At 45.2% G+C, this 20,864-nt stretch overlaps 1 protein-coding gene across 1 annotated transcript in view; it reads right to left on the bottom strand.

Moving 5' to 3' along the window:
- Nucleotides 1-20,864, bottom strand: part of RCAN3 (regulator of calcineurin 3) — a 47,709-nt gene that overhangs the window by 6,628 nt on the left and 20,217 nt on the right. Inside the window, exon 4 of the mRNA XM_088460575.1 lies at nt 2,157-2,328. Coding sequence (XP_088316701.1) covers nt 2,157-2,328 — 172 coding nt within the window. The remainder of the gene's footprint in view (nt 1-2,156; nt 2,329-20,864) is intronic.

Here is a 20,864-nt window from a genome sequence, read left to right as displayed (position 1 = left end):
AACAAATTTATTGCGAGACTATGTGCACTCGTATGAGATTCTGGGTCTTTTTTCCTGCAATGTTGATTACAAAAGTTGAGAAGATATCACTAAGGTCACAGAGTTTAAGGTGCTATACACCTTGCAACTCAGCACTTCCGTTTAACAAGATTGTCAAAAAAATGGTGATTCATTGATTTTAAGATCTTTTATAGAGTTTCTGACTCTTTAGCACCTTTTTATTTAAAGTCATTATTTAACTGTGATATTTATCTGATTGCACATTGACCCAGGGAGAGCAGGCAGTGAGAGGCGAGCCTTCATTCACAGTGAGAGTAGGCAGTAGTCACAGAAGACGTACACACTGATAAAGGTATTCGGGCAACACAGAGAATGAATGAATAAGTCTTCTGGGGAGCATAGACAGAGGAGTGAAGTCACAGGAGTGAAAATCAGTGAAAGAAAAGGAGGTCAATTTATATGGCAAATTGTTGAAGTGGCTGAAAAGCAATGTAGGTGGCTCTATTCTATTGATGTAATGTATTTGTAGTGTGACATAGCTGTGCAGAATTTGTTACGAAAGGCTGTATGCAATTACTTTGGGCGGGGGGGGGGGGGGGGGAGATGATGTCAAAGGTTAAGGGGGCAACACATTCCCCATAAATGAAACCGCCAGTAACAGCCTGACCACCACAATGCATGCATTTACTTATTTGCTTTTAAATTAGAACTTAGAGACTAATAATGGGTACACACTATACAATCCATCATACAATAAATCTTTCCGTCACGGATCGATATATGGTGCGGAATGTGCACGCCCGATCAGTCGTTCTCAATGGTCATTTGCAGTGTACACGCCCAATCCGTCATTCTTTGCATCGTCCCATCACCTGTTATGCACAACAGATAGGGCGATGCAATGAACGACGCCATGCTGCTACATGAAGTATGTAACAATATATTGCGCCATTGTATACCGGATTGCGCAGTGTGTAATGTATTGTTACAATGCATCATTCCATCGCTGGGTACACACATCGCATAGTGTGTACCAAAAGAGTAGAAAGCGTATTAAGTGATAATGGACACCATTTGGCTGCTGACTTCCATGGATTGATGTCCGCAGGTTATCCCTTACAAAGAGAATGCAAATCGATTCCTCTTAATGCATGTGCCCCAAAATCTGATCATTTGGGAAATAAGTCAAAGAACCAGATCACTGTGTCTGCAGTCACCATTAGACTGTAAACGATCATAAAAAGATGTCATCCAGCGGCACTACTTTTTTTCTTCCAGCAAATCTGAAGCATACCATTGTCTAATAGTAGATCTTTCTGGTACAAATGGTGCAGAATATTTTCAGAGGAAAACAATCAGCAATAGATATATTATAGAATTATTATTGTATTCCTTTCTAATAAATTACATTAACAAGATTACATTCCTAAGGAAGATTGACAATATAGTGTGATAAGGCTAGATTGAACTAAGGAGCTCATTCAGACCTGCTAGCTAGATGCGATTGCTTGCCCCCTGCGTATGCAAATCCAGCACACGCCCAGCAGGGCAGGCGATTGCACGGCAAGGCATTAGCACGCCCACTATGTCCTGACGTGCGATCATAGTGTATGCAGACGCCCATCAGCCATTCATAAGATGCCCAATTATGCACGTCACCTCCTGGAAGTGCATGAAAACATTGGTATATCTAGCACCATCGGATGCGATCGCAGCGCTTGAGGTTGACAATACCCCGACGCAAGCATTGCGATCACTTCAGTGTGATTTTCAACCAAGTGACGTGTACTATGACGCTGCGTTTTAATTATGCACGCCTCTGAAACAGCATCGAAGCACTCCTGCGTTCGCACCTCCACTCCCCCGTTTCTAGTGTCCAGCCCCTGTCACCACAAATGGCTTCTCCTGTCACTCACTCTGCTGGGCAGTCTATGGGCAGCGAGTGAACGCATCCTGATCTCTCGCACTGGTTTGCGCACGCGCATTGCGATGCATACACATGCGCAGATTGCAAATATCGGCCAGCTACGAGCGATCGCATGATAGCGAGCGGGTCTGAATCAGCTCCTAGGTCCAAAAAACATTATCGTTTATTTTGGTACATCGAGGTGTGTTCTATACCTATGATTCTATCCTTTTTATTACAATCAATTTACCTGGGCCAAGTTTGGAAACGGCACACAGCAGATCATAGTTGAGAACTGGTGTTGGGTCTTCACTTTGTTTCCATCCTACAGGTGGAGATGCTGGAGGAGAGATTAGGAATTGCTTTGTAGGCTGGGGAGGTAACAGAAAGGATTTTTCTCCTTCCTCATTAGACACTTGAACCTGGAGAAAGAATATGAATCATTCAGGAAAAATAAAATAAAGAACTACCTCATCATTATCATAGCCTCTCTCAAGCAAGTACTTAATAAGGTATGAACACAGTGAGTGCACTTTAAAACCTAATTCCTCATAGGTCAATAAACTATATTTGCCATCAGAAGTATTTAAGGAATGAATCTACCTTGACTTTTTCAATCTGTCAGTCATTCACCTGACAGCATGAATCTCAGGCTGATGAATTTCCAGAGTTAAGCGCCTGTGAAACTTATAATATATGTCTAATAAGAGTGGAGATCTGTATTGGTGGCTTGATTGGAAAAGCTATTATAGGATTGATGTATTGGGGATTCTAGGATTCCTGTATTTAATGGAGTAGAACAGCGATCTATCCTCAGTTTGAGCCTTGGTGCATTAACAATGTGCTGAAGTACTGATGGAGGGGATGAGTGGGGGAGGGGGGGGGGGGTGTAGAATGTGATCATGCTGGCCAGAAGAGGAACATGAGGAATATGGACAAGTTCCCCAACTGGTACTTCTGCTCAAGGAACAATCTGGAGTTTAGGAAATAACCCCCAATTTGGATAGTATTGAAATAATGCAATTTCACTTAGGAGATGTTTAAAAGAAAACAGGTGAATATTGAAAAAATTTGACTGAATTCTAAAGATGGTCTTGCTACTCTGACCTATTACAGATTTACATAACTAGAGTCATGGTGCTCCAGCTAGGCTTCTTTAGCAGGGCGCCATGCCCTGGCCAATTTAAGAATGCTACAGTGCGCCCTACCATTAACTGTAGCGCCTCACTGACCTCCCCACTGAACTGCATCTGCTCTCCAGCTGCTGTGAACTCCTGACAAGGAGGTGGTGAGGTCAGGCTTCCAGACACAGCAGGTATTAGATTAAGCATTTTGGGGGCTGCCTCCTCTACTATCTTATTGTATATATTGTGATGGCGCAAAAGACTGGTCCCCCAGCCTCCCTGCCCCATCTGAGATCTTCAATCTCTTAACAATAAAGGACACTTAGGCCCTCATTCAGAGCTGCTCGCTATTTGCGGTCGTTCGTTCTAAAATAAAGGGGTGGCTATTCAAATGAACCGTTCGCTAATTGCGGTCTGTTCATGCCTCTAAGTCTGAACGAGCGAGCAAAACTTGCGGTTGTAATTTTGAAAAATACGCCCCCTGGCCGCTCGCATCCTACGTCATGTCCGCTATTTATTAGATTAATCGAGTACATCGAACAGCGTATGAACTGCTCGCTATTCTTGTGGCTGGTTTTTTCAACCGCTATTTTGCGAGCAGTTCGGAGTAAAAAAAAAACCAAGTGACGTGGTCAATGACGCTGCTGTATTAATTATGCACTCCCTTAAAATGCCCGTTTTGACCTTTAAGCACGCCTGCGATCTAATTCCACTCCCCCGTTTTCAAGCACCTTCCCCACCCACATACGCCTTCCTCTGTCACTCAAAATAGCAGGCATTCGCTATATAGCGAACAAACGATTTTCGGCCGAACTGACTGGTTCGTGCATGCGTATTAAAATCCGTACGCATGCGCAGATGTGCGAACATCGGTCAGAACTAACGAGCGGCCGCTTACGAGCGGCTCTGAATCAGGGCCTTAGTTTTCTATAGAAACTCTTTGCAGTTTCTAAGGCTCCAGAATCAAGGTCCAGAGGTCTGCGTCCTGCACAGAACAGGTGCAGGACCGACTACCACAACTAATGCTGTGCCATTCTCACGCTTGGCATCTAACAAACGGGGTTGGGTATGAAATACCGACGGCTTACAAGCCGCCGGTTCAAATCTCGATGAGAGAAGCCTGACAGATGAAAATCCCGAGGCCGACTCATAAGTATCTTTAACCCTTCCCTCTCCCCCCCCCTTTACCCTAACCCTCCCTTGGGGGTCCCTAACCCTAAGACTCAGAGGGTGGTGCCTAATCCCAAATCCCCCCTGTGGTGTCTAACTTTAACCTCCCCCCTCCCTGCACCCTAAACCTAACCCTCCCGGGAGTGCCTAACCCTAAGCAGCTAACATGACGCGATGCCCAACTAACCTACGTTCGGTATGTCGGGCGTCGGGATTTCGACGTGGGGCTAATGATAGGCGTCGGTATTTAGACACCTATCTGTAGTCCCATGCCGGGTTTTCAGCATCTGGCGGTCGGCATTTCGACTGCTGGCATCCTGACTACATCCCCACAAATGTTTCCAATCTCCTGAAAATCAGACTTTTCTCTTTGCCACCTCTGGTTGGCTGCTGTTATAGCCGTCCCTTCAGCAAGACCCCACCTGCCTGGAACAAATGTCCATAACTACTATTGCAGTGACCCATGCTGAATATTAATAAAGAAAAATTATTTTTGATTAATTTGCTTTATAAACATTTCATTGAGTGGTGAATCTGCATTAAATAAATGAGGAACTTGTTAACTACAAGGGTCCAGTAGATGAGAAATTCATTATACTGTTATCTCCTGCCTCAGGACTTCGGTACCTAGTCAGTTATGGTGAATCTTTGTATGATCTGGTCTATAAATTCAGTAGAACAACTCTGAAAATAAGATACACTATCTATTTACGGCTTTTTGGTAAAGTTCATCTAGTAGCCTATCTACTTACAGAATAGTGCTTACTGGTAGGCAAATTTGTTGCCAATGTAGAATCACAGGGAGAGTCTTCTTGGTTAGTGGGGCTTTTCCATTAGTTTGTCTCTGCCTTCAGTACAGTTTGTAGCCTGCAGGTGTCAGTGTTCAGACTGCAATGATTTGTAACTTGAATATTGCCCTTGTTGCCCAGTACTTGACAAATGGGCAGAAACTGGCTAAGTGTTAAACTGCACAAGGAGATTATATAGCAGACGTTTTGTGGTCTCAATTTTGAGACTGTTCGTAACAGGTGCACCTTAAAGCCATGTGTGAATAGGTTTTCTGTATGTTTAAGTGATGGCTGAACATCTGGGTTTCTGCATGTACTAAACCTGCCCCTCATTTTGTGCTACTGTATTGTTGCTCCTTCCAAATGTGGTATTTGGCAGTTTCCCTTTGATGGCAATTATGGTTATCTAGCTTAAACCTCTTACTTTGTCAATTTAATGCAGCTGCCAACCTCTGTACCAAATACAGCAAAAATATAACATTCACAAAGTTGGAGCACAAATTGTGTTGTACGTATAATAGAATTCTTTGATTCTGTAAGCAAAAAAAGAAAAAAAATGCCTTATTGTTGCTAAAAACAAGACACATATGATATGAGAACTGTAAATTTTGCCCTTCAAAATGTAAATGTGCCCTCCTTGGTGATCAGAAGCCTGCCTAAAAAGTATCTTAGAGTGAACACTACTGTAGGCGAGGTTGGGCACTATGGCACTTGGGCTTAACAGTCTGTTCTCCCAGCAGTCTGGTCCCTTCCAGCATCTCAGGGACAAGTAGCTGCAGTGTGAAGAGTACCACATACCTAAGAGGTCACGTGCCATACTTTTTCTAGTCAAAGATTTTTTTAACAAGACAACACACTGATTATGACCCTGCAGAAGCAGTTAAGGCATGATGCTGACCAATGAGATCAAGACATATAAACTGATATCAAAAGATGACCGTACAAAAAGGTATCACAGGAAATGTGTTTTCATTTCTTCACGACGAAAAAACCCTTTGTAATCGCCATAATTCCAGATTATACTTCTCTTTAGTCAATAACAAAAGACCTTTATTATTTAAATCACGATTGGAAATCATTACAGTAGATTGAATAGACTAGAACATGTGCTAGATGTAGCATTGTTAGTTTTGTTTTCTTATAATATAATTTACATGGTCATCCTTTTATATAGCCAGAAATTATATTAAACTTTATAATTCTGGGATGTATGCAAAATTCACTGCAGCAGGGACTGATGGCAATAAAACATCTACAAATCCCTTCTACAGAAACGCAGTTTACAAAAAAAAGTATATATATTGGACTAGGATTAAAACCAAGTAGGTTTTTAAATCATGGGAGGATAATTAGCATTCAGAGGTAACCCACATATACATGAGTGCATACAAACCCCATGCACACAGTACCTTGGTGAGAATTAAATACAAAGTCCACTAGCAGTGAGGACACCATGATAAATTTAGAATGTAAGCTCTCACGAGCAATCCCTCTTCCCTCATGTAATTTTTCCTTCCCTTACTGATACGATCATATACTCCATAATGGCTGCAACGGCACCAAACACCTGGCTTCTGTCACACTGTTGCTTATTTGAGTGTTGTGACCACTAATGCACCAATGTTTATAAACCATATTACTTGTCATGCATTGTCTTGTACTGTAAGTCACCGTTTTCTTCTTTATGTATTGTTAGGCGCTGCAGAACCCTTGTGGAGCCATATTGATAACAGGATAAAGATCTCTATTTCTGCTGCAACATGAGGGTAGGGTCGGCATAACCATAATTCCATAGACATAGATACATCCTGCCTTGAGTCAAAGGTTTAGGATGGTGATGAAATGATGGTGGAAATGTTTTCTTGGCACACATTAGGCCCGTTAATTCCAAATGAGCATAATTTAAACACCATAGCCTACCTGAGTATTGTTGCTACCCATATACATCCCTTATTCTGCTAGAAGTAGCCGTTAGATTATGGTTAGACTATTTATTTAGAAACAGTCATTTATATAGCACACACATATTCTGCAGTGCTTTACAGTGAATAATCATTCACTTCAGACCTGGCCAAGCAGCACTTACAACCTATATTTCCTATCACATGTACTGTATATACTAGGTTTCATTTTTATCAGAAGCCAATTAACCTACCAATACGGTTTTTGGATAATAGGAGGAAATCCACGCAAGCACAGAGAGAACATACAAACCTCACACCAATAGGGTTCTGGTTGGGATCGAACCCATAACCTTGGTGCTGTAAAGAAGCAAAAGGTAACACTGAATTATTAAATACTCTCGGTATAGCTCTGCGTAATATGTGTTAATAAAATATATATAGTCGGACAATCATCTAATGGCTACTTCCAGCATGATAATGCGCCATGTTCACAAAGCGCACATCAGCTCACACTGATTGTATGAACATGGCAAAGAGTTCAGTGTATTCCAGTCACAAGACCCAATCCAACAGAGACCTTCAGGTTGTGGTGGAACAGAAGAGTCACAGCATGAATGTCCATCTGACAAATCAGCAGCAACTGTGTGATGCTATCATGTCACCATGGAGCAGAATCAATAACAAAGGTTTGCAGCACCTTGCTGAGTCTGTGTCAAAAAGAATTCAGTATTTTCTGTGGTTAAAGGGAGTGTCTAAAGCTGGGTACACACTAAAGGCCCCCCATAAACGGTGCGATGGCACCGTGTGAGGCGACAGGGGATCCGTCGTCCGACATATCGGGTGGTCTGATTGGGTGGCTGACCGCCCGATATGCCGGCTCCCCCCTCTCTCACTCGCATAGCAATCCATGGGATTGCAAATCGCATCCCCTGATCTTATGGTCCTGCAGAAAGATCAGGGGGTGCGATGTACGACCCCAAGGGAGAGCGCTCGGCCCGACATCAGGGCCATACAGGGTGCAATATAGCAGGCAAATGGCACCAATCAGTTAGATCGCCTGCTTTATTGCCCCATGTATAGGGGCCTTTAGATATATCCACGATATATCGTTCCGACAATGATCAGAACTATATATACAATGCAGATCTTATAGTGTGTATGCTATACACACAATCGCACGTGCACAGCGGTAGATCACATCGTCCATCTGCTGGGCAGATGTGATGAATGACAAGTTGCTGTTACATGCAGCATGGAACGTGCGTTCGTACACCAGATCCTGCAGTGTGTACGGACGCCGCGTTATAGATCTCATAAATATATTATATATATATATATATATATATATATCGAGCCTGCACATCCCTAATATATATATATATATATATATATATATATATATATATATATATATATATATATATATATATATATATATATATATATATATATACACACACACACACACACACATACTCAGGCACGGGTCCACTCTCAAGCCCCCACCCCCGAACAAGGATTTGGTGAACGATACAGAAAAGCCTGCAGTATGCAGGTGGATAACCCTTTTCAAAAGGTTGATTCCTAAAAGTCCATCAGCAATATTTGATTGATATGGCCAGTGAGGTGCGATAACTGTAATTACCGCTGTGAAAATGCATTCAGCAATAAAGCTTTCAAAAGCAAAAATGTTATAAAGCAAGGGCTTCTACGAATATATGAGGCATGGGACCAACATCCGAGCATACTTAGGGCAAGGTATGACATTCTGGAAATACATGGTTAAGCAAAATTATGGCTAACAGATTTGCAAGAGGACCTCCATGACTATTGTATGGGTGTGAATTCCAGAAGAGGGATACATTTACTGCAGTTTGAGAGTCAAGACCTCATTCAGACCTGCTCGCAAGCGGGTCAATTGTGGGGCACTACGCACATGCCGCGCGTGCGGAAGCCCCATAGCGAGGGAGAAATTCACTCGCTCCGGGGCTCGTTACAAACAGGGTGGTTGTCGATGTTGATCTACAGCTCGCCCTGTTTTGTAGGCGGGGTTGGCTGGCCAAACGGTGGCGTTCCCGAAGGAACGCCTGCCATTTGAGGGCGGCCCTACTGACATCATCACAGACCAGGGTCGGGCTGGGCCGGGGGGCAGGGTGCCATCTGCCCCCCAGGCCGGTACAATTTTAGTATTCTAGGGCCGCCACAGGAGTCTTCTGCTCCCCAGCCACTGCTCAGCAAGAGAGAGATCAGAGTAGCTATAGCAGAGGCTATAAGAAAATGGCTGCCCCCATATCAGGCTACAAAAAGATGGCCAATGGGGAGCCAGGTTTCCCTACCCAGAAACCCAAGAGGCTGGAGAAGGGAAAAGGGGGTGTGGCTTATCGGGGGAGTTGGAGGAGGAGCTAAAAAAATAAATGTTATGGCACCGCACCCATGGAGGAGAGAGAGTCAGAGGGGGCAGAGATGAGGATTACCACAGAATGGAGGAGATCCTGCTTCCTGTCTTCTCCACCCATACCAGGTAAGTGGAGGGTAGATTGGGGCTTTCATATATACTCACAGTTGCATAAACTTTGCAGGGGGAAGTTGTTTTATTATTTAAAATGTGTGTGCTGACTAAGTGTGTCAGTATGTATATATATATATATATATATATATATATATATATATATATATATATATATATATATATATATATATATATATATATATATATATATATATATATACACACACACACATACACACACATACATATACACACACACACACACACAGTGGGGCAAAAAAGTATTTGGACAGCCACCGATTGTGCAAGTTTTTGCACTTTAAAAGATGAGAGGTATGTAATTTCCATCATAGGTACACTTTAACTGTGAGAGACACAATCAGAACAAAAAATTCCGGAAATCACATTGTATAATTTTTAAACAATTTATTTGTATATTCTTTCTGAAAAAAAAATATTTGGACAATCAAAAAGTTGAACTCAATACTTTGTAAAGTAACCTCGGTTGACAATTACAGGTCAAACGTTTCCGGTTTTTCTTGACCAGGTTTGTACACACTGCAGCAGGTATTTTGGCCCACTCTTCAATGCAGATCTTCTCTAGATGTGTCATGTTTTGGGGCATTCGCCGTGCAACATGGACTTTCAACTCCCTCCACAGATTTTCTATTGGGTTGAGGCCTGGAAACTGGCTAGGCTAATCCAGGACCTTGAAATGCTTCTTACGGAGCCACTTCTTAGTTGCCCGGATGGTGTGTTTGGGGTAGTCATGCTGGAAGACCCAGCCACGTTGCATCTTCAATGCTCTTACAGAGGGAAGGAGGTTTTTCCCCAAAATGTCCCGATACATGGCCCCATTCATCCTCTCCGTAATACGGATCAGTCGTCCTGTCCCCTTTGCAGAAAAGCATCCCCAAAGCATGATGTTTCCACTCCCATGCTTCACAGTGGGTATGGTGTTTTTGGGATGCCACACATCATTCTTCTCCCTCCAAACACGGCATGTGGAGTTTATACCAAAAAGTTCTATTTTGGTCTCATCTGACCACATGACATTTTCCCAATCCTCCTCTGGATCATCCAGATGGTCACGGGCAAACTGTAGATGGACCTGGACATGTGCTGGCTTAAGCAGGGGGACCTTTCGGGCACTGCAGGATTTGAATCTATGACGACGTAGTGTGTTACTAATGGTAACCTTTGTGACTGTGGTCCCAGCTCTCTTGAGGTCATTGACCAGGTCCCTCCGTAAAGTTCTGGGATGATCCCTCACCGTCAAGATCATTATTAAACCAGGAGGTGAGATCTTGCATGGAGCCCCTTGTCGAGGGAGATTGTCAGTGATCTTGTATTTCTTCCCTTTTTTAATAACTGCACCAACAGTTAATCTCACAAATAAATTGTTTAAAAATCATACAATGTGATTTCCGGAATTTTTTGTTCTGATTGTGTCTCTCACAGTTAAAGTGTACCTATGATGGAAATTACAGACCTCTCATCTTTTAAAGTGCAAAAACTTGCACAATCGGTGGCTGTCCAAATACTTTTTTGCCTATATATTACTGTATATAGGGTTGGGTATGGAATCCCGGCTGTCAAAATACCGACAGCGGCATCCCGATGCTGAGGTTCCCAACAGGGGATAAGTATGCTATCCCTGCCCCTTTCACCACGTAACCATATCCATCCTTTTCTTTACCCTAACCCTCACTACCCTGCACCCTAACCTTCCCTACTCCGCACCCTAATCCTCCCCACCCCACATTCTAACCCCAAGTGCCTAACCCTAACCTCCCTTGCCGGGGGAGGCCTAAACCTAACCCTCTCCTCCCCCTGCAGCTTACAGCTAAGTACTGTAGCTGTACTTACGATCGGGATGCCGGCTGTTGGGATCCCAATGTCAGCATTTCCACTCATGTCTGGATTCCGGCGCCGGTCTTCTGTCCGCAGTACGGAATTCTAGCACCGTGATTTAATTAGTCGGCATCCCGATCATAGGTTTTTTAACTACAACCCATAATAAATTAATATAATATATTATATATAGCTATTTTTCAGGCGAAACGCTCCAGAGCGGCATTCCTGAAGGTCTTCTGAAAAATGATGTCATCAGGAACGGCATTTCGGAACCTCCCCCGTCTGTGCAGCTTGAAGTGCTGTTGCTCTGGGGGCTGGCCCACAACACATGAAGCACAGTGGGGACGGTGATGACAGGTTCAAAAAGATCCTGTCATCATAACCAGAGACCAGGGTGGGGGGGGGAAGAGTGTCTGCTGCTTGTGCACAAACTTCCAGGGCCATAAAGGCGGTGTGACCATGAGACGAGTGTCACCTAGGGCTCAAGACCCCGCCACACACAATAGTCCTACAGCCCGGTAGCAGCAGTTCCTGGCTGCCGAAAGACAGCAACTTTGTATCCCCGCTTAGGCAATGCACCGACACTCATCACTATTCGCGGACGCGGCACCTAAGTCAGCAAAGCCGCGAATGTGATGTCATGACATTGCGATGTCTATATGCCTGCCAGGATCTAGTTGCTGGCTACTGCTACCTGTCACTGTCAGTCAGAGCCTGGAGACAGGAGACGGATCCGGCGGCTGCAGAGGGTGAGATTGGACTGGAGGAGGAGCTGAGCAGCCAAGAGGAGAAAGACAAATCGAGCGGAGCAGGTAAGTTAACCATTGGGGGAGGGAGCAGACAACAACATTTACTGGGGGGTGGGGACCACATAATAATGCATATATATACTAGGAGAAGAGGGGGACACAATAATGCATATATGTGTGGGCACCCTCAATCTCAGTTCCCCCTGCTGTGGCCCTGCATTTTCACAGAACAGTTGCTGCAAAACTCTGAGCCAGTGCATCCAACAAACTGAAGGGGGAGGGGGGGGGGGGGGGTCTCTCATAACCTAGGCAGCATTGCCCCTCCATTCCTAATGCCCTCCATTGGCATCATAAGAGGAGTGGATCTTGTTTGTCTGGCCCCTTTATTAGGGACCATAGTGCTACTACCCGACACTCCTCCTTTATTCTCCTCTTATACCTGCTTACACAGTAATAGAGGCACACAGTACCTTCCCATGTGTACCCATACCCACATTAGGCAAACCATACCCCCAACATTGTTACGCCCATTTTTAAAATTGCATTTGCTGTTAGAAAACCTGGGCCACTTACTCTTGTTTGCCCCCCAGGCAGAAAGTTGCCAGCCAGCCCCTGGCACAGACCCCTATGGTCTTCAAAATGTACAGTTAATCTATTATTAATAGTACAGAGTTAGAAATATTGTGACATAATTAAAAAAGTCAAAACATAGAATTCTGATAAGAGATGATGAAATGTTGTCCCTGTCTATCTGGTACTGTATGTCCTTCAGAGAGGCTTTAGGATTATAATTAGACGATGGTTTGGGCTGAATATTTCATGTGACCAATGAAACCTGTTGCCTACTGTGAGCCTGTATTTTATGCTGCAATACTTTCTACAGGTTCATGTTACAGAAGGTCTGTGGGAACACAGCAATAATGCTTCTGACAATCTAGGACATGTGAAGGCATTTCGAGTTATAAATAATTGGAGACGAATGGCTAAAGGTGTTACATAACAATTTTCTGAAAAAATACTTTTTAATGGATGAATGTGTTATGACCTAGGGATCATAGTAACAATATTACTTTTAATGATTATAGTCTTTTTGCTGATATATTTTTGGGCTAAAACTGCTATGTCCAATTCATGTCAAATGTATTTTTAACTGTAATTATATCAGTTTCTTTTAAACATACTGTAACAAACCACCTTCTGCCACTCTCCTTCAATTATAGCTGCTAACTATTCAGAACAAAATTGTTATCAAATTACTACCAATTTTTGCAGAAAGGACAAAAAAAAAACCTGTTAAAATTAAAATGATCCCTAATTGGGGCACTCTGAAGAAAGTTCTAAAGCTGGGTACACATTTAACGACGTGTACCCAGCCAACCTATCGTGCCAAGGGATCCGGTGAGGGTTCTGGCATTGGCAATGCATACACATTGGCTGATGTCGGGAGCGACAGCGGGGGGCATGCTGCAGTCGGGAGCGCGCATAGTCAGTGACATTGAAACACACTAAACGATGTTGCCGACATGTCGTCCGAGCCGACTGGACGACTTACAATGCATCCATAAAGTATTCACAGCGCTTCACTTTTTCCACATTTTGTTATTTTACAACCTTATTCCAAAATGGAATAAATTTAATAATTTTTGGCCTCAAAATTCTACACACAATACCAAATAGTGACAACGTGTAAAAAGTTTGAGTTTTTTTTTGCAAACTAAGAAATCACATGTACATAAGTATTCACAGCCTTTGCTCAATACTTTGTTGATGCAACTTTGGCAGCAATTACAGCCTCAAGTCTTTTTGAATATGCCGCCACAAGCTTGGCACACCTATCTTTGGGCGGTTTCCTCTTTGCAGCACCTCTCAAGCGCCATCAGGTTGGATGGAAAGCATCGTTGCACAGCCATTTTCAGATCTCTCCAGAGATGTTCAATTGGATTCAAGTCTGGGCTCTGGCTGGGACACTCAAGGACATTCACAGAGTTGTCTTGAAGACACTCCTTTGATATCTTGGCTGTGTGCTTAGGGTCGTTGTCCTGCTGAAAGATGAACAGTTGCCCCAGGATGAGGTCAAGAGCGCTCTGGAGCAGGTTTTCATCCAGGATGTCTCTGTACATTGCTGCATTCATCTTTCCCTCTATCCTCACTAGTCTACCAGTTCCTGCCGCTGAAAAACATCCCCACAGCATGATGCTGCCACCACCATGCTTCACTGTAGGGATGGTATTGGCCTGGTGATGAGCGGTGCCTGGTTTTCCTGGCATTCACGCCAAAGAGTTCAATCTTTGTCTCATCAGACCAGAGAATTTTGTTTCTCATGGGGTAAGAGTCCTTCAGGTGCATTTTGGCAAACTCCAGGTGGGCTGCCATGTGCTTTTTTACTAAGGCTTCCGTCTGGCCACTCTACCATACAGGCCTTATTGGTGGATTGCTGCAGAGATGGCTGTCCTTCTGGAAGGGAGAGGAGTGACCATCGGGTTTTCGGTCACCTCCCTGACTAGGGCTCTTCTCCCTCGATTGCTCAGTTTAGACGGCCGGCCAACTCTAGAAAGAGTCCTGGTGGTTCCGAACTTCTTCCATTTACAGATGATGGAGGCCACTGTGCTCATTGGGATCTTCAAAGCAGCAGATATTATTCTGTACCTTTCCCCAGATTTGTGCCTCGAGACAATCCTGTCTCGGAGGTCTACAGACAATTCCTTGGACTTCATGCTTGGTTTGTGCTCTGACATGCACTGTCAAGTGTGGGACCTTATATAGACAGGTGTATGCCTTTCAAAATCATATCCAATCAACTGAATTTACCACAGGTGGACTCCAATTAAGCTGTAGGAACATCTCAAGGATGATCAGTGGAAACAGGATGCACCTGAGCTCAATTTTGAGCTTCATGGCAAAGGCTGTGAATATTTTTGTACATGTGGTTTCTTCATTTTTGTTTTTTTGTTTTTATTAAATCTCGGCACACAGATATAAATGTTACACATCAAATTAATCAGCACAGTCTTCTGGTGCGTCCCATTGTGACCAAGACGCATTTTCTGCAAAATAAGATGCCCGATGCAGGGGACCTGGTGCCTCACTCACGTCAGGCATGTCGTGCGTGTGGCATATTAAGGATAGATGTAGGGCGACATCTGTAAATGTACAATAACATGGGAGGTATTTTTCTTACAGAGCGCATGAATATACGATAACTGGGGAGGTAAGTTCACCTTTCTAAAACATACAATGCCGTTCAACAGTTTGGGGGTCACTGAAAAATGTCCTTATTTTTGAAAGAGAAGCAGTTTTTTTCAATGAAGATAACATTAAATTAATCAGAAATACACTCTAAACATTGTTAATGTGGTAAATAACTATACTAGCTGCAATCGTCTGGTTTTTAAAGGAATATCTACATAGGTGTATAGAGGCCCATTTCCAGCAACAATCACTCCAGTGTTCTAATGGTACATTGTGTTTGCCAAGTGCGTTAGAAGACTAATGGATGATTAGAAAACCCTTGTGCAATTATGTTAGCACAGCTGAAAATGGGTTTGCTCGTTAGAGAAGCTATAAAACTGGCCTTCCTTTGAGCTAGTTGAGTATCTGGAGCATCACATTTGTGGATTTGATTAATCTCTCCAAATGGCCAGAAAAAGAGAACTTTCATGTGAAACTCGACAGTCTATTCTTGTTCTTAGAAATTAAGGCTATTCCATGCGAGAACTTGTCAAGAAACTGAATATTTCCTACAACGGTGTGTACTACTCCCTTCAGAGAACAGCACAAACAGGCTCTAACCAGAGTAGAAAGAGAAGTTGGAGGCCCCGATACACAACTGTGCAAGAAGACAAGTACATTAGAGTCTCTAGTTTGTGAAATAGATGCCTCACAAGTCCTCAACTGGCAGCTTCATTAAATGGTACCCGCAAAACGCCAGTGTCAATGTCTACAGTGAAGAGGTGACTCCGGTATGCTAGGCAGAGTGGCCAAGAAAAGCCATATCTGAGACTGGCCAATAAAAGGAAAAGCTTAATATGGGCAAAAGAACACAGACATTGGACAGAGGGAGATTGAAAAAAGTGTTATGGACAGACGAATCGAAGTTTGAGGTGTTTGGATCACACAGAAGAACATTAGTGAGACGCAGAACAAGTGAAAAAAAAAAAAAAAAAGAGCGCCTGATGCCAACTGTCAAGCATGGTGGAGGTAATGTGATCGTCTGGGGCTGCTTTGGTGCTGGTAAAGTGGGAGATTTGTACAAAGTAAAAGGGATTTTGAATAAGGAAAGCTATCACTCCATTTTGCAATGCCATGCCATACCCTGTGGACAGCGCTTGATTGGAGCCAATTTCCTCCTCCAACTGGACAATGACCCAAAGCACACCTCCAAATTATGCAAGAACTATTTAGGGAAGAAGCAGGCAGCTGGTATTCTGTCTGTAATTTAGTGGCCAGTGCAGTCACCAGATCTCAACCCCATTGAGCTGTTGTAGGAGCAGCTTGACTGTATGGTACGCAAGAAGTGCCCATCAAGCCAGTCCAACTTGTGGGAGGTGAAATTTCTTCAGATTACCTCAACAAATTAACAGATAGAATGCCAAAGGTCTGCAATGCTGTAATTGCTGCAAAAGGAGCATTCTTTGACAAAAGCAAAGTTTGAAGGACAAAATTATTATTTTAAATAAAAATAATTATTTTATAACCTTGCCAATGTCTTGAATATATGTTCTATTAATTTTGCAACTCATTTGATAAATAAGTCAGTTTACACGAAATTGTCTGGGTGACCCCAAACTTTTGAACGGTAGTGTATGTCACAAGGTATAAAAAAAATAATATAGGAAAAGCATAAATAATGGTTTACAGGCTGAGTCTCCCATTTACAAATTACTTCTGGACCCAAGCATATTGGAGATCAGATTTTTCCATATTTTTGAATAGGATATCTTGGGAATGGGACCCAAGCCGAAACACAGAATGAAAATATGAGATATGGTAAGAACTTACCTTTGTTATCTCTATTTCTACGAGGTCCATAGGGTTCCACAGGATACCTTGGGGTATAGGTGATGACGTCAGGCATCGGGCACCATAGAGTTAAGTTTTCAGCCTCCCAGATTGCACTAGGGTCCCCCTCCTATACCCCGCCCCCGAGCCAAGGCATCTCAGTTATGTACCAAGCCATAGGCCGGAGGAGGAGAAGGAAGAGAGAGAAGAAAGATCTGGACACACACAAGAATCACATTCTCACCAGACGGAGACGGAAAAACCGGTGACCAGAGTAAAGCCCATCTGCAGGACAGGTGCGACAGGGCGGGAGTCCTGTGGAACCCTATGGACTTCGTAGAAAGAGAGATAACAAAAGGTAAGTTCTTACCATATCTCATATTTTCTACATCAGGGTCCATAGGGTATCCACAGGATACCTTGGGGATGTCCCAAAGCAGTATCCTTCATGGGTGGGGACGCTCCTGTGCTGAAAGGAGAATCCGCCGCCCGAAGGAAGCATCCTGAGAGGCAAAGGTGTCAAACGCATAATACCTCACAAAGGTATGGACAGAGGACCACATGGCAGCCTTGCAGATCTGTAATGCAGAGGCACCACGTCGAGCTGCCCACGAAGGACCCACAGACCTAGTGGAATGAGCCCTCACAGAGGATGGAACCGGAAGGCCTTCATGAAGATAAGTTTCTGAAATTGCCATACGAATCCAACCTGCCAAAGTTTGCTTTGAAGCAGGCCAACCCTTTTTACGGAAGCCATAGAGGACAAACAAGGCATCCGACTTCCTAAACGAAGAAGTGCGGTCAACATAAATCTTTAAGGCCCGCACAACGTCCAAAGTGGCCTCACCTACTGAAAGATCAGGTGAGTTAAAAGCCGGCACAACGATTTCCTCGTTGATATGGAAACGTGAAACAACTTTGGGAAGAAAATCAGGACGAGTAGGCAGTACTGCCCTGTTCCCATGAAAAAAAATCAGGAAAAGGGGTCTACAGGAGAGAGCCGAAGAAACACGTCTGGCCAAAGCGATGGCCAGAAGGAAAATTGTTTTAGCTGTCAGCCCAGTGGTTCAAACGGCGGTCCCTGGAGAGCCCTCAGGACCACAGCTAAATCCCAAGGCGCCACCGGTGGAACAAAGAGCGGCTGAATTCGAAGAACACCTTGCATAAAAGTGCGCACATCAGGGATTGTAGCAATCCTACGGTGGAACCAGACGGACAGGGCAGACACCTGCACCTTCGGAGAGGCAAGGCGTAGCCCAAGGTCTAGTCCCGCCTGTAGGAAAGCTAACACTCTAGACAGACGGAACTCCCGAGGGGCATAACCTCTCGGTCGACACCACTGGAAGAACGTATGCCACACACGATGGTATATCCTTGCAGAAGATGGTTTCTGAGCCCTCAGCATAGTTCGTACTACAGAGCTGGAAAAGCCCCTGGACCTTAACATGGCCGTCTCATCAGCCACACCGTCAAAGCCAGCAGAGTCAGGTCCGGGTGAAGACAAGGACCCTGTGACAGTAGGTCTGGTCGCAGCGGCAACCGCAGAGGACTGTTCACGGACAGACCCTGAAGGGCTGAGAACCAGTGCCGCCTGGGCCACCCGGGAGCAATCAACAGGAGCGTCCCTCCTTCCCGTTTGAATTTCCGGATAACCCGTGGAAGAAGGGAAAACGAAGGAAAGAGATAAGCAAACCGGAACGTCCACTGGACGGACAGAGCATCCACCAGAGACGCCTTTTCGTCTCTTGTTCGAGACCCGTACACCGGCAACTTGTTGTTGTGCCATGACGCCATGAGGTCGATCTCTGGAAGACCCCACCTGTCCACCAGAAGTTGAAAGACGTCCGGGTGTAGAGACCACTCCCCCGGATGAACGTCCTGGCGACTGAGAAAGTCCGCCACCCAGGTGAGGACTCCCGGGATGAATACGACCGATATGGCCGGGAGATTGCGCTCTGCCCAGACCAGGATGTGGGACACCTCTACGAGTGCCGCCCGACTTCGGGTTCCTCCTTGCCGATTTATGTAGGCCACGGTGGTGGCGTTGTCTGACTGGACCTGCATGGGGTGACCTTGGAGAACCAGATGTGCCTGTTGGAGAGCATTGAAAACCGCGCGGAGTTCCAAGATGTTTATTGGAAGCTCCTTCTCTGCTTGAGTCCATCTGCCCTGGAACAAGTGTGGACCCGTGACCGCTCCCCAGCCCCGAAGGCTGGCGTCCGTTGTCAACAGGACCCAGTTCGCCACCCAAAATGGACGACCCTTGTTGAGATGGGTCGTCTGCAACCACCAGGCTAGGGACAGGCGAACCTCCGGAGTGAGCACCATCGTCTGGGATTTTAGACTCTGAGGTAGTCCATTCTATTTGGACAGGATCAATTGCTGCAGAGGTCTGGAGTGAAACTGGGCATATTCCACCATGTCGAATACTGACACCATGGACCCCAGTAACCTCATCGCCGAGTGCAGGGACACACGGCGACGCTGTAGACAACTGCGCAACCTCAACTGTAAGGCAGAGATCTTTTCCCCCGTCACAAAGATCCTCTGCTGTCTGGAGTCCAATAAGGCTCCGAGGTGCAGAATCCTCTGAGACGGGATCAGGGTGGACTTTTGCCAGTTTATTAACCAGCCGTGCCGTTGCAGTAACGCAATCGTCAGATCCAAGTGGCGTAAAAGGAGCTCTGGAGATCCTGCTACCAACAGAAGATCGTCCAGGTACAGCAACGTGCGGACTCCCTGCTGCCGCATGAAAGCCGCCATGACCACCATAACCTTGGTGAACACTCGTGGTGCTGTCGCCAGGCCAAAAGGTAACGCCCGGTACTGGAAGTGATCATTGCGGATTGCAAACCTGAGGAACTGTTGATGGCGTAAAAGAATAGGGACATGCAGGTAAGCGTCCTGTATGTCCAACGACACCATGTAATCCCCAGGTTCCAGCACCAGAATGATGGACCGTAGGGTCTCCATCCGAATCCTCGGCACCCGCAAGGACTTGTTGAGGGCTTTGAGGTTGAGAATCGGACGGTACGACCCATTGGGTTTCTGCACCAAAAATAGATTGGAATAGAAACCCTGGCCCCTCTGGGAGAATGGAACAGGCACTATAACTCCAGCCTGGAGCATAGTGTGCAAAACTTTCCGCAGTTCCATGGCTTTGTTCCGGTCTAAGGGAAGACCAGTGGTGAAGAATCGGGATGGGGGCCTGTGCCGAAAGGAGAGGGCATACCCGTGAGAAACCACCTCGTGAACCCAATTGTTTGTCGTGGTTACCGGCCAACACTGGGCGAACTGCAGCAGGTGGCCTCCCACTTTGGGATCCCCCAAAGGGAGGCCCGGACCGTCAGGCCGCAGGTTTGTCATCGGACTTAGGGGCCGGACGTCTGGTACTCCAGGCCCGTTTCCTGGGCTTGGCCGATTTCTTGGGGCCAGCCTGTCGGGTAAAAGACTGCGCCTTAGGCCTACCCACCCTGGGCCCTGTAAGGCTGAAAGGACGACGTACCCGAAACTGGAAGGGACCGCAGCAGACGGGAGACATGCAGACTTGGCTGCCGCCACGTGGCCACAATTTTGTCCAGATCCGGACCAAATAGGACTTCTCCATTAAAGGGTAAAGCTTCCAAGCCCTTTTTGGAATCAGCGTCCGCCTTCCAGGATCGCAACCATAAGGTGCGACGAGCAGCAACAGCTGTCGAAGAAATCCGAGATGTGAGGGTACTGATATCCAAGGCCGCTTGATGTAAGTGACCGAATCCCGGAGATTGCCTACCAACTCGGCCTGTTCAGTTGAACAGTCGGAATCCAAAGACGCCTCCAAACTATCAGCCCAACACTCCATAGCTCTGGCTACCCAACA

This window comes from Taudactylus pleione, unplaced genomic scaffold (assembly GCF_031769625.1).
Source record: "Taudactylus pleione unplaced genomic scaffold, aTauple2 ptg000007l, whole genome shotgun sequence".
Classification (NCBI taxonomy): Eukaryota; Metazoa; Chordata; class Amphibia; order Anura; family Myobatrachidae; genus Taudactylus; species Taudactylus pleione.
Note: the sequence above shows the minus strand (reverse complement) of the source record. Positions and strands in the feature narration are given on the sequence as shown.